General features: G+C 42.4%; 1 protein-coding gene across 3 annotated transcripts; it reads right to left on the bottom strand.

The window, feature by feature from the left end:
* Positions 1-59: 59 nt before the first annotated feature.
* Positions 60-16,611, bottom strand: LOC130406094 (zinc finger protein 878-like). 3 transcript variants are annotated; one of them, XM_056611478.1, is made up of 9 exons: positions 16,509-16,611; positions 7,342-7,397; positions 6,130-6,411; positions 5,878-5,944; positions 4,779-5,062; positions 4,523-4,589; positions 3,149-3,432; positions 2,903-2,969; positions 60-2,230 (listed from the first exon to the last, which is right to left on the bottom strand). In XM_056611478.1, the coding sequence occupies exons 1-9, from the start codon at positions 16,528-16,530 to the stop codon at positions 1,419-1,421; spliced, it is 1,941 nt and encodes a 646-aa protein (XP_056467453.1). In that variant the 5' UTR covers positions 16,531-16,611; the 3' UTR covers positions 60-1,418. The 3 variants fall into 3 exon arrangements, with proteins under 3 accessions (XP_056467453.1, XP_056467454.1, XP_056467455.1); XM_056611479.1 differs by having other exon boundaries at positions 2,903-2,966; XM_056611480.1 differs by having other exon boundaries at positions 4,523-4,586.
* Between the last annotated feature and the right edge of the window lie 1,933 nt (positions 16,612-18,544).

Below are 18,544 nucleotides of genomic sequence, written 5' to 3'. Positions count from 1 at the left end.
GCGTATGAATGTACGTTGTGTTCGATAAGACTCCTGTGAAGCGTTTGAATAGTGTGACATTGCAGAGTTTAAATATCTGGTAGCCTCTAGGATAACTGTCGGAGAGAAGAGGCCTAATGAAAATGCTTTGGTTTGGGAAGAATTTTAGATCTACAAGGCTCCAATAATACATTTAGCCCATTCACAGGAAAAAACCCAAGATATATCATACATCCTGGGTTTTTCGGTCACTTTTTGGTGCTGTTGCTGCTTTAGGTTCTACCAAAATATAAAACAATATGTTCTAAGGTTTTTAATAATATTTTTTGATTTTTACTGTAAAAGGTAGGGAGGGCTTAGCCCTGTTAGCCCATTTATACCAGCCGTCCCTGGTTGTCATTCCCCACTAACAACACATTGAGTCATACAGATGTGTGCTTTATATTGGTCTGTGGTAACAGAGGAGGCCTCTCTTTTGGATGGGGAATGAGATTTCCAACCTGCACACTCGCTGTACTCCAGGCTCTTGGCCACGCTGCGGTCCGCAGACAGCGAGCTCAAGGCCTCCAGTTTGACACGTGAAGAGGGTTTCATGACTGTCGACTGCCAGTGCACCCTCCCCTTTTCCGTAGACACAAGGATCCGCAGCTCCTCGTTGTGACTGGAAATGTGGGAGGAGCCAGGGGCGTCCACAAGCAGACTCTCTGAGGTGGCGGCGCGCTGTGTGCTGTGTGTCGTGGCAATTTCTCTACCAGAGTTTGCGTCTAAGACAGATGAGATATTTAGATGCCAAAAGCACACAATACTTGTAGGCAATCGTTGGTCATATATATTTGCAATAAAAGTACAAACAAAGATACATCTCAACATGCATCAACAAAAAATAAAACAGGTATATACTACAATACACCAGTTGTGGCTTGTGACTCCTGGGGGGGCCGCAGGGCTTTCATTTTAACAGCAGAGATTGAGAGGTGTAAACAGATTGGTTTAGAACGTGTGAGGCAAGAATATGAAACAGAGAGAAAAACTCAGTGAATATCTCCTTACGATCCTATAACTGTCCATACTGCAGGTATGGACAGTTTCTGGTAAGTGGGTAAGTGCAAGATCAGTTTCGAAATATTCTTTGCTTCGATTCTCTATGTTGCGATTCCTAGCAACCCAGTCAGTCAAACTCCCGTAGAACCAGATGTGGTGCAACCAACTCCAAATGGAACCGCACCATAATGCTTGTTTCCACCCAGCGGTGCGGGGTGAAAAAGAAAAATGTCCAAAAAAAGGTTATTCTTATTTCTCATCATACTGACATAAATTATTTACAACAGAAAGCGAATCAAAAATTGGAAAGTATCTTTATCATGATGCCAAAAACCTACAGCAGTCATTTCAACAAATACAGGATAGAGGTGTCAATCAAACAGTTCCGTTGCCCAGTGTCAAATCACCCCTTTGCCCGTGTGCTTGAGCATGTGCACACGCAAATTGCTCGGGTCACTGAAGCTGGCGTCGCACTGCAGACACAAGCAGGGCTTCTCTCTGGAGTGAGTCCTCATGTGGATCTTCAGGTTGATGTTTTGACTGAAGCACTTCATGCATTGGTCACACCTGTAGGGCTTCTCCCCGGAGTGAGACATCATGTGGAGCTTCAGGTTGGAGCTTTGACTGTAGCGCTTCATGCATTGGTCACAACTGTAGGGCTTCTCCCCGGAGTGAATCTTCATGTGGAGGGTCAGGTTGGAGCGTTGACTGAAGCGCTTCACGCATTGGTCACAGCTGAAGGGCTTCTCCCCGGAATGAGTCCTCATGTGGGTCTTCAGGCTGGAGCTGTGTCCGAAGCGCTTCATGCATTGGTCACACCTGTAGGGCTTCTCCCCGGAGTGAGTCCTCATGTGGATGTCAAGGTTGCCTTTCTGTCCGAATCTCTTCAAGCATCGGTCGCACCTGTAGGGCTTCTCCCCAGAGTGAGTCCTCATGTGGATCTTCAGGTAGCCTTTGCTTTGAAAGCGCTTCATGCATTGGTCACACCCGTATGGCTTCTTGCTGGTGTGGGTACCCATGTGGATGGTCATCTTGGTATTGTCGGGAAAACCCTTGCCAAACAAGTCACAGGGCTGGCCCTTGCAGCCTCCCCGATGCCCAGTCAGCTCCCCATTGGGACTGGACATGTGGGAGGCAGGGGCGTCCACATGCAGACTCTCTGAGGTGGCGCCGCGCTGTGTGCTGCGGTCTCCAAAGTCATCGCCGTCCTCTGAAGAGTGGGGGAAAAAAAAGTGTGAATTTGTACATTTGAAAGAAATGATTTAAATGCATGTGTATGTAACATTGATACAGAGTGTTTAAAATGTATAGTGCTGACAGTTTTTTGAGGGGCGAAATTCAATTTTTTTTTATAGATTTTTTTTCTTTTACTTTTCCTGACTGATCAGTAAGGTTTGTATATATTTTTATTTTACAATTCAATAGTTATATAAGGATGTTATAACATCAATTCATTCATCAATTAATCTCAACACATAGGCCTGGCCTAAAGGAAAGAGCAGTTGACATGTTGACTGCTTCCAATGTTGTGTTGGACATACTATAAAATGATTTATTGCTTGTTTTGTGAATAATACAGAACATAAGGACCTTTAAAAAGAATAATCGCATTCTATATCGCAAACATTTATATCTTTTGAATTTATTGATGTTTGAGAAAGACAAACGAGCGTCTGTGGCATCTGTCTTGAAACCCTTCTGGGCTCTTGACTTTTTCCATCTTTGAAATGCAACTCCGAAGGTTGACTCGTGTTTTATTAGGGCTCTGGTCGTGATGTATTTTCAAAAGAGGACCAGGCTTTTAGCGCAGGTAGAATCGAGTACATTCTCAGTTAATCCAGGTCGTTTGCTTGCTTGCATAGATGCAATGTGTATTACTAACCTACAGCGGGCATGCCTCCACCAATAACCTCTTCAACCTTGATTGAAATGGTGTCCAGGGTCTGCTGCTTTCCACATAACGAAGGAAACACACACAAGACATATTCTTTCATTTGCACAGAAAAGTTATCAATGCCCACTAACAACACATTGAGTCATAAAGGTGTGTCACTTCTATGGGTGTGTGCTGGAGTTTCAACAGAGGAGGCCTCTCTTTTGGATGCTGAATGAGAAGATGATTTCCAACCTGCACACTCGGCTCCTCGCGGCAGACCAAGCGCTCGCCGCGCTCCAAGCTCTTGGCCACGCTGTGGTCCGCAGACAGCGAGCACGAGGCCTCCAATTTGGACGTAGTGAAGAGGGTGTCATGGCCGTCCACCGCCAGTGGGCCCTCCCCTTTTCCGTAGACACTCAGGATGTGCAGCTCCCCGTTGTGACTGGACATGTGGGAGGAGCCAGGGGCTTCCACATGCAGACTCTCTGAGGGGGCCCCGCACTGTGTGCTGCGGTCTCTAATGTCTTTGCAGTCTTCTGCAGAGAGGAAAACAAAGACAGAGAGAAAGTAATGGTCTTCATTAATTATTTGCACAAAGGGATACTGTATGTATTTTGTACACACTTGTGTATTGGAAGAAGTATATTTTGACATTCTTTCTTTCCATCTTCTATTTGTTGATCATACCTTTTCCTTGTTCCCCTTGGGGTGGTCAAGGGTCAAAGGGTCCTGCTGAGAAGGCAACGCTTCATCTCCCCCTTTTAAGGATGTGGGGAGGTCATAAATACACAACCCAGGTCATCTGTTTCCTATCACCTGTTTTACCAATACTGTAGTTATATTGGGAATAAGAGCTGATCTCAGCATTCCTGACACCTGTCTGCCATGAAGATGTCAATTATTCTACTTTATACCACGGTCTGCGGGAATACTCGATTCTGATTGGATGCAGGGTGTGCATTAACTCCTGATATACGGACACCTGGACAAGTAGTTCCGTCAAATTGTCTGTTTACCGTTCTCAATTAATGCGCTAGCTGGCGTATCGTCTCTAAAATAGTAGTAACCATAGCAACGGGAAACAAAACAAAGCTCAGCGGACTATAATACCTCCCGCTACCTCCCTAATTACTGGAGGAGTGAACAACGTTTCCGTTGCATGAGAACCCAACGGGCGTGTAATGGTGGTTCCGGGTATTAGTCGGACCCTCAGGCGTAACCAGGGAAACAAATGCATGTTTTGTGGAAAACTTTATATTCAGATTGTAAAACTCATGAAAATATAAATGAATGGTCTTAATTTGGTCACCGTTGGTAAGTGACCGTGGTATAAGCGGGATAATGCCCTTCGAGGTGTCCATTATCAGGAATTAATGGACTTCGCGGAGGCAACCGTCCTCCGCTTCGCGTCGGACGGTTCACGCCTCCACGTCGTCCATTAATTCCTGATAATGGACACCTCGTCGGGCATTATCCCTTACATAAACTGTGTAATCCTAGGGCTCTGGTCCTGATGAGCTTTCAAAAGAGGACCAGACTTCTTAGCGCAGGTAGAATCGAGTACATTCTCAGTTAATCCAGGTCGTTTGTTTGCTTGCTTGCATAGATGCAATGTGTAATACTAACCTACAGCGGGCATGCGTCCATCAAAATCCTCTTCAACCTTGATTGAAATGGTGTCTGGGGTCTGCTGCTTTGACATAAAGAAGGAACACGCATAAGACATTCTTCAATTTACACAGAATAGTTAACTTTATATAATAGTTAATCCCCACTAACGACACATTGAATCATAAAGGTGTGTGCTTTCAATGGGTGTGTGCTGGAGGTGTAACAGAGGAAGCCTCTCCTTTGGATGGTGAATGAGGAGATGATTTCCAACCTGCACACTCAGCTCCTCACGGCGGACCAACCGATCGCCGAGCTCCAGGCCCGTGGCCTTGCTGTGTTCTGCAGACAGCGAGTTCAAGGCCTCCGTTTCAGACGTGTTGAAGAGGTTGTCATGGCCGTCCAGCGCCATTGGGCCCTCCCCTTTTCCGTAGACACTCAGGATCCTCAGCTCCCCGTTGTGACTGGCCATGCGGGAGGAGCCAAGGGCGTCCACATGCAGACTCTCTGAGGTGGTGCCACACTGTGGGCTGCGGTCTCGAAAGTCATCACAGTCTTCTGCAGAGAGGGGGAAAAAAGATAGAAAGTCATGTTTTTATACATTAGTTGCACTAAAGGAACAGTGTAGTGAACGAAACGATTTAAATGCATTGATGTAACATTGACACAGAGGGTTTAAAATGTGACACAGATTTTGGAGAGGGATGTCTCCTCCAGCCCAGACCTCCCTAGAATCAAAGCTCAAGCGGGTGACCAGGTTGAAGACACTGAACGAATACCAGCGCAAAATTATCTGAGCACAATATTTACTCATAATATCCAACACATGGCAACTCCAATGCTGTAAAAAACCTTTAATTTCTTTCTGTTATTCATTTTGGCAGATTGATATTAAACTTGACAAGAGTCTGAGCGTTTGCCGTTTGTCACACAGTCAGCTATAAACATTGTATTTCCTAAATTTTGCAATCTATGATTACTGCATAACTTAATTAATAATCCGGATGTGTCAGACTTTTCTCTGAAATGTCACCGGAACGTGCCAGGATGTATCCGACTTTTAGTAAGACTCCGGCTGCAATTATTCTATTTTGACAATAACAAGCGACAATGTGACAATCCCTGTAAACTGATCAGTTTACATTTATACATTTTGAATTCATTGATGTTTGAGAATGGTAAACCAACTCATGTGGCATCCGTCTGAAACCCTTCTGGGCTCTTGAAATGCAACTCATGTTTAATCAGGGCTCTGGTCATGATGCTTTTCAAAAGAGGACCAGGCTTTTTAGAGCAGGTAGAATCAAGTACATTCTCAGTTAATCCAGGTTGTTTCCTTGCTTGCTTGCATAGATGCAATGTGTATTACTAACCTACAGCGGGCATGCCTCCATCAATATCCTCTTCAACCTTGATTAAAATGGTGTCTGGGGTCTGCTGCTTTCGACATAAAGAAGGAACACACATATTCTTTCATTTGCACAGAATAGTTGATATAATGTAATAGTTAATCCCCACTAACGACACATTGAATCATAAAGGTGTGTGCTTTCTATGGGTGTGTGCTGGAGGTGTAACAGAGGAAGCCTCTCCTTTGGATGGTGAATGAGGAGATGAATTCCAACCTGCACACTCAGCTCCTCACGGCGGACCAACCGATCGCCGAGCTCCAGGCCCGTGGTCTTGCTGTGGTCCGCAGACAGCGAGTTCAGGGCCTCCATTTCAGACGCTTTGAAGAGGGTGTCATGGCCGTCCAGCGCCATTGGGCCCTCCCCTTTTCCGTAGACGCACAGGATCCTCAGCTCCTCGCTGTGACTGGCCATGTGGGAGGAGCCAAGGGCGTCCACATGCAGACTCTGAGGTGGCGCCGCAGTGTGGGCTGCGGTCTCGAAAGTCATCACAGTCTTCTACAGAGAGGGGGAAAAAAGATAGAAAGTCATGTTTTTATACATTAGTTGTACGAAAGGAAAAACGATTTAAATGCATGCATGTAACATTGACACAAATTTAAAATGTTAACTGCAGACACAGATTTTGGAGAGGGATGTCTCCTCCAGCCCAGACCTCCCTAGAATCAAAGCTCAAGCGGGTGACCAGGTTGAAGACACTGAACGAACACCGGGGCAAAATTATTCTATTTTGACAATAACAAGCGACAACGTGTCATTCCCTGTAAAGTGATCCGTTTACATTTATACATTTTGAATTCATTGATGTTTGAGAATGGTAAACCAACTCATGTGGCATCCGTCTGAAACCCTTCTGGGCTCTTGAAATGCAACTCATGTTTTATCAGGGCTCTGGTCATGATGCTTTTCAAAAGAGCACCAGGCTTCTTAGCGCGGGTAGAATGAATAGTAGGGTGGAGCATAAACTATAAAAAAATTTTTTACTTACCCCCCCTAATCTGTGCGGCATAATAAAAAAACACTATGCAAAGTTTGAACAATAAATCATGTTTAAGGGTAGCTCAAGTGCTTCAAAGATTACGACATTTATAAAAATGCAACGAATTACACAACTTTACCTCTACCAATTTGTTTTAAACAACACTATTTATTTTGAACACAGTAGTAGTGAATTCTTGTTCAGTATCTGACAACTAATATCAGTCTAACAATGTCCAGCAAACTCTAGAGTTTATGTTTTTCCATGGCAGCCCGGACAGAGTCTGTTTCCTGCGATAAGGATACAATCTGCAATGGTCCCTCAACAAACTTGCAGCAGGAATTATAGCTGCGTTGCATCACAGGTCAGTATTCCACTGTACTCCTGAATGAGTGCCACTCCACGTTCAGGTTGGTCATTGACAACATTAAGAGACTTGTAATCATTACCTGCTTGTAATCATCTCTGTCCTGCCACAAGTCCAGATCAACCGCGAGAAATCCATCTGGAAGTTCCATGACGGTCAGTTTCATTGATTTGCCGTGACAAAGTCTTCTAATCTTGTCATGGATGATCCAATCAACAGTGTGGGCTTGGAATATCGTGCTCTTGGTTTTTCATTCATCCTGCTTGCACTAACAATCCTATCTCTTGGTTGACGAACTGACACGACTGTCGAAGAAAGCCAGCCAACAAGTTCCTGTGACAAGTACCATAAGTGTTTGGAAAACTTGCGTGATGTTGATGTGGATTGATGAGTATTCAATCAGTGACTTAAGTAGCAGCAGGTCACTGGAAGGAGCACCTGATGCCTAGGAGCAGAGACCAGGCTTTCAGGTAGACACGTCTGCGAACACACACACCACATCACGAACCTCTCTCTTCGGCGGGATTCAGTTTGTTGGAGAACTGAGCTTACATACAGATCTTTCTTGAGACTGTATAGAACTTTGGACATCCAACGGGCATGGTGCCATTGCACCAGGTGACATGAATTGCACTCTCGTGCAGGAGCAGCACGAGAAACACAATCACGAGTTCCAAGAATTCTTTATAGTCATCTCTTGTAGACTCTGTTCAAGATGCTTGGTTGACGTAATCAATGGTGCTTTGCTTAATGTCTTCCACAAGACCTGCCACAATCATCAGCTGCAATCCCCCGGTTCATACTTTGCTGTGTCCAATAAATCCCCAGTATTCCTGGAACCGTTTGAAGAGTGGAACTCCGGGAGAAGATGTGGCTCCCATACATACTTGGAACACTGCACCAATTATCAGTTCCATAATGTGGTGCCTACAAGCCAGTGACAAGAGCTCTTTCTTAAGCTTCTGCTCTAGAAGACACAGGCAACAGCAATCCGACCAGTGTTTGAGCTGGAGGTGTCAAAGCACATAGCTCGGATGCTGTCTGCTAAGCCCCAGTCTCGAATGGCTCAGAAGACAGCAGCAGCCTGAGCCTCGCCTGTTCTGGATGGAATTTTGGCAACTGTAAGTAGTTGAGAAATTCCTTTACCTGAAACCAATACTAGCAGACGATCAACCTTCTTTTTTCCAATTAGATCCGGAATCAGTTTGCCATCCCAATGAACAACAAGGGGAACGTTACCCTGAAACTTGGCTTTAATGTTTGCAGCTCTCTGGCCTCTGTGTTGTACTCTGTTTCGGTGAATTGAGTCTCTGTTTAGAGCAAGTTCAGTTCTGCCCCAAGCTTTTGGCAGTTTGTGCTATGATAAAAGCAGCCTTGCGGTCTGACACTTGTGTGCGATCTAGAACAGCTGCGAGTTCTGGAGTAATGACAGTTTTTCGCCCCCTCTTTCTTTTTGGTGCATGCATTGTGATGTCCATCTCTTCACCATATTCTGCTAAGCAGGTTTCAGAATCAGATGAATTCAGCTCAGCGGTAGATGCTGCTGACTGTTTTATTGTTCCATTTGATGACGCCTGGCAAGCATTTGCTCCTCTCTTTCGAACGCCCTTTTCTCCTTAGCAGCATGCTTTTTATCTAATCCAGCTATTGACCCCCTTCTTCCTTTCTCTCGCTGGGCTAACAAGAAATCCTTGTCTTCTTGTAATACTGACGTCTTGGTCAAAGCATCAGCATGAGCGACATCAAAAAGATCTTCAAGCCTGGAAACAAAAGCTGACTCTCTCGCGAGTTGAGTTGGTGACGTTCGCGCTTTGTTCTTTTTCAGAAGTCGCCACTCTTCAAAAGTCAACTCAAGCTTAGTTTGGCAGTTTTTGATGATCCCTCATTGGGATTCTAGCTTTGTGCCAAAACTTTGCTATTTCCATGATGGTAACAGCTGACGATTGTCTTATGGTCTCCTTTAGTTCGAGATGGTGATGTGGGAAGAATCCCAGAGCCATACGCAATGACGGCAACTTGCTGCCATTTAACTCGGTCACAGAGTCACCAAGGAGATACAGTTTGGTCTGAGATCTTGATACTCACTGATAGAGCTACTCCAAGGATTGGACAAACATCTCTGTGGTGGAGTAAAAAAATAAATAAAAAAAGGGGGCTGCAGCTTTTGGGTATCAGAAACTTCACGGTCATTGAGCCCCCTAAATATTGTTCAATTGTGCTCATATTTTGCCAGATTTATTTTCAAACAAAATGAGAGGGTAAGAAGAACATATTTCAAAAGTTCCTAAATAAGCTCCACCCTAATGAATAGGTATAATCTATCAGCCTGGAACTATGCTGCCTAGAATCTATGGGTGGTGTAAGAGGAGGGGAATTTCCAACCGCCTTGTTCCTTTTAGGGACTTTAGGCCTGATGTGAAGAGGAAGAAAACATTATATCAAAGACCACGGTGAAGTTAGTTTTAGGTTGGACATTCGACGGATATTCGGTCCAGTTCCAGCCGCGACTTCACAGAGATTTGCCCGGCAATAGCAGCAGGAGAACGGTTAGCGCAGCTCGCAGAGCCTCGCGGTGAATCGCTGGAAACTGATTTAAGGACCGTCAATAAATCACTTCACGTAAATATATCAATACAAAATACTTGCAGTTTTTTTTCCATAGTTTCCATTTCATGTGACCCAGTAACTCCAAACCAGTATCTAATTGTATATTAAACCCGAAGAATAAGACACACCACTTGTTATGGTATTTTAGTGCTTCCTCTATTTTATATGAACATTAATATGCAGGAATTATCATATTTCTTTCAACAGCTTCCATGCCATGTGACCCAGTGACTCCAAACCAGTATCCAATTGTAAATCTAAAGCCTAAGAGTAAGACACCACTTTGATTGTATTTTAGTGCTTCCTCTATTTTATATCAATATTAATATTCAGAAATGATGCTGTTCTTTCAATAGCTTCCATGCCATGTGACCCAGACACCATCAAGTGAAGAAGACAGGGACAGTACAGATGGTAGAGACATGTATATATTGTCTGATCTAGAGACTGTTGAGAACAGAGAAGGTCCCGAAATAAACAATACACAGACCCAAAAAAATAAGAGAGAAGGAAAGTTTTAGCAAGAAAGATGAAGAAGAGCAGACACCATCAAATGAAGAAGACAGGGACAATGCAGATGAATAAATATATATTGTTCAGACTGACAGCGACAGTATAAAAGAGAGCAGAGAGGAATGTCAGGAGACTGTGGACCAGACTAAGAGAAAAAGTAAAAGTAGGAAAGGAAAATAATAAAAATGCACTAAATCAGATCAACAAACAGGCTACGAAGGTGCAAAGCAGGGCCAAAAGTTTTCAGAATTACAATCACTAGAAAACAATGGAACAAATTAAAACCAAAACATGGGAAGAAAAGTCTTCGTCCCCCATGGACTGATGTACTGTATGCTGAATTTTTAAAAGAAAATGCATGTTGTACACTTGCTTTCAAGTATCAGCCAAGTTACAGCCGTAAAATAAAATCCCCTTTTTTCTGCGTCTCCGCACACTGTACATTTGAAGGATGCAAGGCTGTCTAAAATAGCAGGCCAAAATCAACGGATAAAATAATATGTTTTAAAGTTATGTGCTTTGGTGAAGTCAGACACCGTAACAACCAAAGAAAATTTAGGCCAGCCAAATACCTACGAAGAGGAAAGATTGCTAAAGCTGTAAGCAATGGTGTCAGCAATTATTATTACAGCATGTTAAAAAACACACCTGTGGAAGAGATCATGGCTGGTAATGTCACCAGAAGCCTCACCAAGGATGTCTTAAAGAAAATTTCATCTGAGGTTAAAAAGAGTGCAAGGCTCCATGATGATGTAATGCTTGAACTCATGCTTACACAAAAGGTCATTAAAGAGAGCAATATGTGTGTGCTTTTTGATGCAGAGGAGTACACTCATTTAGTAAAACAGAGCAAAACATACCTCGACAAGTGTGTTTTGAAAATCCAGGACATAAAGCTGGAAGAAAATGGACATGTAATGGGAGAGGAGGAAAGCAACACTGAGAAATCTGCCAACAGTGCTGTTGGAAAGTCACCTTTTACACATGCTTTTCAAGTCAGGCGTGACCAAGCACAGTGTGACATCCTATCAGAAGATGCTGTTGGCATAAACAACCATTACCTCTGTCCTGGTGTCATCAATGTCCTGTTAAAAAACTATATGGGGATTTTCCCATTGTGGGGTGGTTTGTTGCTTGGGGATCTGTCACGGCACGGAACATGCCTATTCCCGAGCCGACGTTCGGGAATAGAACAGTGGCGTGAAGCTTAGCGGGGCGCCGGTGTGGGCTAGTCCGTCGGAAATAATGGGAGCGTTCGTTTTGGCGCTGCGCTGCGCCGGCGGTGTGTGTTGGGCTTCAGCTGCACCTTCTTGCTGCGCACTCTCGTCCGGGCGCAGCTATATGGTTTCGGTGTGCGCACGAACAAAACAGTTGCATCTCCGCAAAATCAATGATATTTGTCTTGGCATATACGTTGTATGTAGTGGTATGTGTCCATACATGTATAGTCACTGTCAAGGCCGGACGTAAAGATAATTAATAGGTACATTTTTAACTTTGTGTGATGCACATTTGTTTGATGACGGGTAAACACCCCTGTCTGTATCGAGTGTATTGGTATAGGCGTCGATTACGCCGGGGATGCGTCCCCACCAGATTTGTCAAGAATAATTTTGTACCCACCACTTTTTAATAAAAAAAAATATATAAAAAAAATCGAGTTGAATTATTATGGATTATTACACGGGTCTTCTCAATGCCGTGGAACGCTCCGTTCACTTGCATGGGCTCTTCACAACTTTGCAGTGAATACTAGATTTAAATTGACCGCTGTCAAGGAAAACAAAGGACTTTTTGCCTATAATGACGTCTTTGGTATCACTCCTCAAGTAGTCCGGTAAAGTAGTCCCCAGCGTCTTCGGTTGCTAAGCAACGTCAACGTCTTTGGCTGACTATTTCTCTGCTGATCAACACTACGAATGCTGGCAACAAATAAATTGTAACAAGCCACACCATGTGAAGTAGGGATGGGTGTGAGGAATCGATTACTCGAGTACTCCTCGTTACAAATTAACTCGATTGGTGGACAGGCAAACTCGAGTTTGCATATACACACACAAACAAAGTTTTCTGAAGCAAATGTATCAATTTTCTGTCGGCGCCACTAACGCATGACGTGGGCACAAAGTTTCCATGGCGCGTTCCGTGCCGTGTGCAGGCACGCCAGAATTCAAAAAGTTAAGAGATGGCGGTTAAAGCAAAGCGCAGCGAAGAATTGAAATACTTTAAAGAAATAGGAGATCATAAGGTGAAATGTAAAATATGCCAAGCGAAAATCGAGCTACCAGAAAGTACTATGCGGCAACATATGCTCCTGAAACACAACGGTGAGTTCGGGAAAGCAGACCCGCAGCAACCAAGTGTGTCGGCTATTTTCACCGCCACAAGACGCAGCTGTAATCCCGGGCTTGTAGAGAAGATCACAACGCTGAGTATTTCCATAGTCCATTTGCTGCCGTTTTATTTGCAGCTTTAAATTATTTGCAATGGTTAGGCTACTTGTTTCGTTTTTGTTTTTTTAAACCGTTACAGGCCTTGGTTCGACGTGATTTAAATTGTGAGACGCATATTTCTTTTTGTGAGGAAAATGTGTTTTGAACGTTTGCAAAAATAAATAATGAATACTCTGATAACTCTGACTGTTTTGATGGAGAATAAGCATTACATGTTTGGTTGGTAATATTGCCGTTCATCATCAGGCCTATTCCTGCTGCAGATGCGTTGCATTCTAAAAATAGATTTGATTTAACGAGTACTCGATTGATCCTCGAGGAATTCCTTCGATCACTCGAGTTTGGAATTTACTACTCGTGCCCATCCCTAATGTGAAGTCATTTTTTCGTTTTGGCACGTAGCCGTGTAATAAGCGGGATATTGTATAGAACGTCGCCGGTCGAATTTAAGCCCCTTCAGTGGGAAGCAAGACACCCTCGCTGCGCTTCGGTGTCCTGTTTGCCCTGTCGGGGCTTATTTTCCCGATAATGACCGGCATTCTATACATTATCCCTTACTTATTACACGGCTCTTCTCAATGTTGTAGACTACATTCGTATTCAGTTGCTAAGCGACGTGAACTACTTTGGCGAATTATTTCTCTGCTGATCAACGCTACGAATTATAACAAATACAAAGTTATTTTTTCAATTTGGCAAGTAGCCATTACTAATAATACCAATACTCTTTGGCTGGGATGATGAGGCATCAGACAATCAAGTCATTGTAGCCTGAATACATAGGTAAGAAGCACCAGAGCAGGTTGCTAGTACCATGGACAGTATCAGAACGATAACCTGTTGACCTAAATGGATGTGGTAGGCTACACAACGGGATGCATCTGCAGACCACTGCCACATAAATAAAGGTAAGACGCGATATTTATTGCTTAAGATTTGCTGGTGCTGTGGCAAGGTCTTTTGTGTTTTTTGCACTCAAGTGGTCGGCTGTTTTATCTTGCAATTGATAGTCGGTGGAGTCAGTCTCTTGTTGACAAAGTGACTTTTGGTCATTCTTGCTTTGCTTGAATTCTGGAATAATTGTGGGGGGGAGTTCGTGAGTTTGTCAGAATGCATGATGCAGGCTAGTTTTGATGGAATGCGTGTTGTGAATTAGGGCTTTGACTTTTGCCCAAAAATCATATTTGAAGTTCGTTAGTTTATTAATATTAATATTCAAATATGTTCGAATATTTATTAATAATATTTTGACCATTAAATGCCTTCAGTAAGACCTGGGCTGAATCCGAATACTTAGTACATACTATTTCTGTTCAGTGTCTACTACTTGACCGTACTACACTTGACAGTGTAGTACAGTCTACAGCTATGCGTAGAACGCCTCTGAAACTCAACCGGATGTTTGGAGATGACGTCTCTCCCCTCAGATGCTGGCAAAATTACCTTGATAAGTTACCTGTTTTCCGTCTTGTCATCGTTGCTATTAAATAAAAAATTTCTCTTTTTACTTAATTACTTACTTTACTTTTTTAATGTCTCTTTTTTTCGCCGCTTTCTACGACGTCTTTCTAAGCCGCTGTTGGTAGTGTCGGGTCAGCCATCTCTTCTTCATTCGTTACCAGACTCCGGTTGCATTGTGGGATAGCGTAGTGACCTACCGTTGTATACTGTGGCGGTAGTACGCATTCTTTAACGTTTTCCGTACTACAGAATGCGTACTGAGCATTCGGACGAGCTATATTTGTGGCGTACTAAAAAATGCATACCATAAGTATTAGTATTCGGATTCAGCCCTGGATTGGGTTTTGTGAGGTTTGTTTACCGGCGTTGCTATGGTTACCGGTCTTGCGTGTTCCAACGGTTTATTAGGTTTCTAATAAATCGCTGTCTAATCAATACTTCAGTCACTGCCTCTTCCGTGGTCATTACAATACCTAACTCCCACCTTATTCTTCATGTTTAACCTCTGTTTTTCTTTTATTCCTAGTCTGTTTTACATAGTTTTGATAGGCCAATATGTAAAGCGTCTTAGAGTACTATATTAAGCTATATAAATTTCATTTATTATTATTATTATTATTATAACAATATTATGAATAGACTTCGTCAGGTTCTCCGACGTCTCTCCCTCTTGGCCTGCCCATAACAGGTTCGAATATTAAGGGCTGCCTAATATTCGTTCGAATTTTGATTTATTTTTTGATATTCGAATTAGATTCAAATTACGAAGTTCGGAGTCAAAGCCCTATTGTGAATTGAGAACAGCCAGCTCCTGATGTGATACAGCGTTCAGCTGTGCGTGCAAGAAATATTTTTTTCTTTTTCAATCTTGACGACTTTTGTAGTGCTGTGTGTAGCCACACCTTTGGCCCTTCTGAACTTAAACACGCAGTTAAATTCCTTTCCTAGCTCCTCTTGTTTATGTTGTTAGCTTAGCCATATCATGTCACGATGTCAACTTTGGATACATGGAGCAGAACATAGTGGGTCATTTGTCCGATGCTTTTTGAAAACGTTTTCTTCATAAAACGTGGCAGACAGATTTTGTATACATTTTATTCCTTAGTAATTAGCTACATGGTTATGCCGTCTTCAGAACCTGTCATTACCGGCACCAAAGAGAGAAAAAAGAGTGCAACCTCATTGTACCCAGCATTTCTAAAAATGCACTTCCGAATGCGTCTCTGTCCCCAGCACATTTCAAACCAAACTGACGCCCATGGGTATGTACCAATTTGGGGTGGGTCTGTCTAACAGATAAGCGGTGTGTTAGTTGGATAGGGGAGGCGAGAGGGACAGAAACTATGATGTGCTGTCCTAGTCCCTCAGTTACGTGAGGTATGGTGTCGACCATTAACAAACCATTACCGACGATTACCATTACCAAAGGACTTTGGTTTGGCTGAATGTAGCCTAGTCTTAACTTATTATATTTTACTTATTTGTTTGATTTGATTTATTTGATTGTGCTGATCCTTAAGACCCTCAACACACTACCCTTCAACATAGACATAACAAGTAGGTGGACACTTGAGTACAGCTAATAGAAAGCCAACTGACAAAAGCATGTAAACATACTTATAGAAAAAGTAGAAATAAAATAATTAATGTTTTGGTTTTCTTTACTTTAACAGGTCCAGTGTGATGACTGTGAACGATGGTTTCATGCCCTGTGTTTGGCAACGGACAGCAACAGTTATGAAAAGGCCAAGAAAGAAGACTGGGAATTGTATCTTCTTGTGCAAATAGTGTTTCTTTGAAACTAAAAGTGTTGAACTTGGAAAGGCATATGTTAACTAAGCCTGCAGTTAATAAATAGAGGAAGCAGTAAAATTCCATAAAGAGGTGTTTTATGTGTTTTCCTGTTTAGTAATACAATTGGATACTGGTTTGGAGTCTCTGGGTCACATGGCATGGAAGCTATTGAAGAAATATGATAATTCCTGCAGATTAATATTAATCTAAAATAGAGGAAGCACCAAAATGCAATACAAAGTGGTGTCTTATTCTTAGGCTATAGATGGCATGGAGCTATTGAAAGAAATATGATAAAACAAACACATCACGTCTTCATTAAACAAACGGAATGTCTAAGTTAACCTTTCCGTGTCATTACATGTTATATCACATTATATTGACTTATAGCTTCATTTTGCACAAAACTACACCAACTCACCTGCAAAAGACAGATGATACATTCCGTTTCAGGCAACAGCTTACCATGCACTTCTTTCTTCTTCTTGTCAGTTTCCGGCTGATGGGACGCTGTCCAGCGTATTACTGCCCTCCACAGGTCAGATGATGAACTACATTTCTACATACAGTCCCGGGGTCTCATTTATAACCGTTGCGTACGCACAAAACGGGGCTGAAATTGGCGTACGTGACTTTCCACGCCAAGGTTGTGATAAAAAAAACAACTTGACGGTGACGGGAGAATGTGCGCAGCCCTAAGCAAACTCTGACCCATTTATACAGAGCGCTATGGAAGTAAATCTGTGCCATCGGGTTTTGAAAATAAAAACACATTGAATTATAAGCACTGAATATTTATGCATTGAAATAACCTACCTGAATTTTTTGCCTCTGAATTTAACTCTTTACATTTTCAATATATCATATTCACCTTCATTTTTCAATGTTAAAAAATTCAACGTTAAACAATTCAACGTTAAAATATTCAACGCAAATATTTTCAGCGTCCAAAAATTCAGTCCGCCAAAGTCACTATCAAAATTCAATGTACGAAATTCAGTGTTAACATCCGGGGACCCAAGAAAGAGCAATCGATCCTAGATGCTAGATCGCGGTCAAACGAGTGGTCGCGTCATTCGGGTCAGAGGAAAAAACTAACCGCGACAACGATGGAGTTTGGGGGATTTATCAATGTTTATTTTGAGCTTGGCCTCAAATATTCGGACATCAAATCAATACTTGCCAGTAGGCACGCCTTCCACATAAGTGAGAGACATCTGAAGAGGATACTGCGAGATAGGGGACACTCGCCGCAAGGCGTAGCCTACTCTGACCTGTGGGTCCTGGTGGATTTTATTAGCGACCAACTGCAGTACTCTGGACAGCTTCACGGGTACCGATGGATGTACGCTAAATGCAGGGAGCATCGACTGCGTGTGAGGAAAGTGGATGTGCGGTTGTTGTTGAAAGAGCTCGATCTCAGAGTGTCACGAAGGGCGAGACGTCTCAGACGACGAAACTAACTCCAGTATAGATAATAATAGATAGTGTACATAATAATACAACTAGTATTACTTTTCATACCCTGACATGTTTTGATTGTAAATGTTCCTGCAGTCTTCTTCTAAATGTCACATGATGTTGCTGTGGTGTCAAGAAAGCTGATTTTATACAGGTTTCAGGTCATCCTACTTGAACCGGCAGGACGACCGCACCCCCTGCTGTATACAATCAGCTGTCTTGACACCTTAGCAACATTTATGTGACATTAAGAAGAAGTCTGCAGGAACTTGTCATGGTATGAAAAGTAATACTATTTTGATTACAAGAATAATTAAGTCAATTGTTCTTGAACAAGTACAATCATTAATTCATTAAGTTTTTCATCTAGCTAATGTGCACTAAACTTGTTTGGCAATTTTTTGTTTATTCAGAGTTCCACATACGGGATAGCAATATAGTTACAGTAATAAAAAATCTTCCATTCTCAACAAAAACATGAATAGCGTGTGTTGTCGTTTTTTAACCCCTCTCTCAGTATTTGAAACGACAGGTTGTAAATGCAGATAATTTCAAAATGCTTTTCTGTCGGTAACATGTCAATATTTGTACTGATTGGCCATCAGAAGTTCAGAGTTCGATAGATACATACATTTTTTTGGTCCCATCATTTGAAATCCAATGATATTCTATCATGAAAGAAAGTATTCACATTTAGTTACTGAAGCCAGTTACCTTTTTGTTAAATACAATTCTAACTGAAAAAAGTGATACATTTGTTAAAGTAAAGTTCTGAAATTGATACACATTTGATTTACTTTTTACAGGCTTTGTCTATAAAGCCCCCCCTAATTTTTTGTGTTTCTAAACTATCGTTTAAAGGAATATAACATTTGCCAAAAGCTAGAGATGTTGAGCTATGACTTTAAAGGAAACTTATAAAGGAAAAGGACAGCAAGGTGAATTACTTATGTGACCAAAAAATCCTGCCACTTCGAAGCTCAACACAAGACACAA

Source organism: Gadus chalcogrammus, chromosome 16, assembly GCF_026213295.1.
Source record: "Gadus chalcogrammus isolate NIFS_2021 chromosome 16, NIFS_Gcha_1.0, whole genome shotgun sequence".
Lineage (NCBI taxonomy): Eukaryota > Metazoa > Chordata > Actinopteri > Gadiformes > Gadidae > Gadus > Gadus chalcogrammus.
This window is presented reverse-complemented; position numbering and strand designations above follow the sequence as displayed.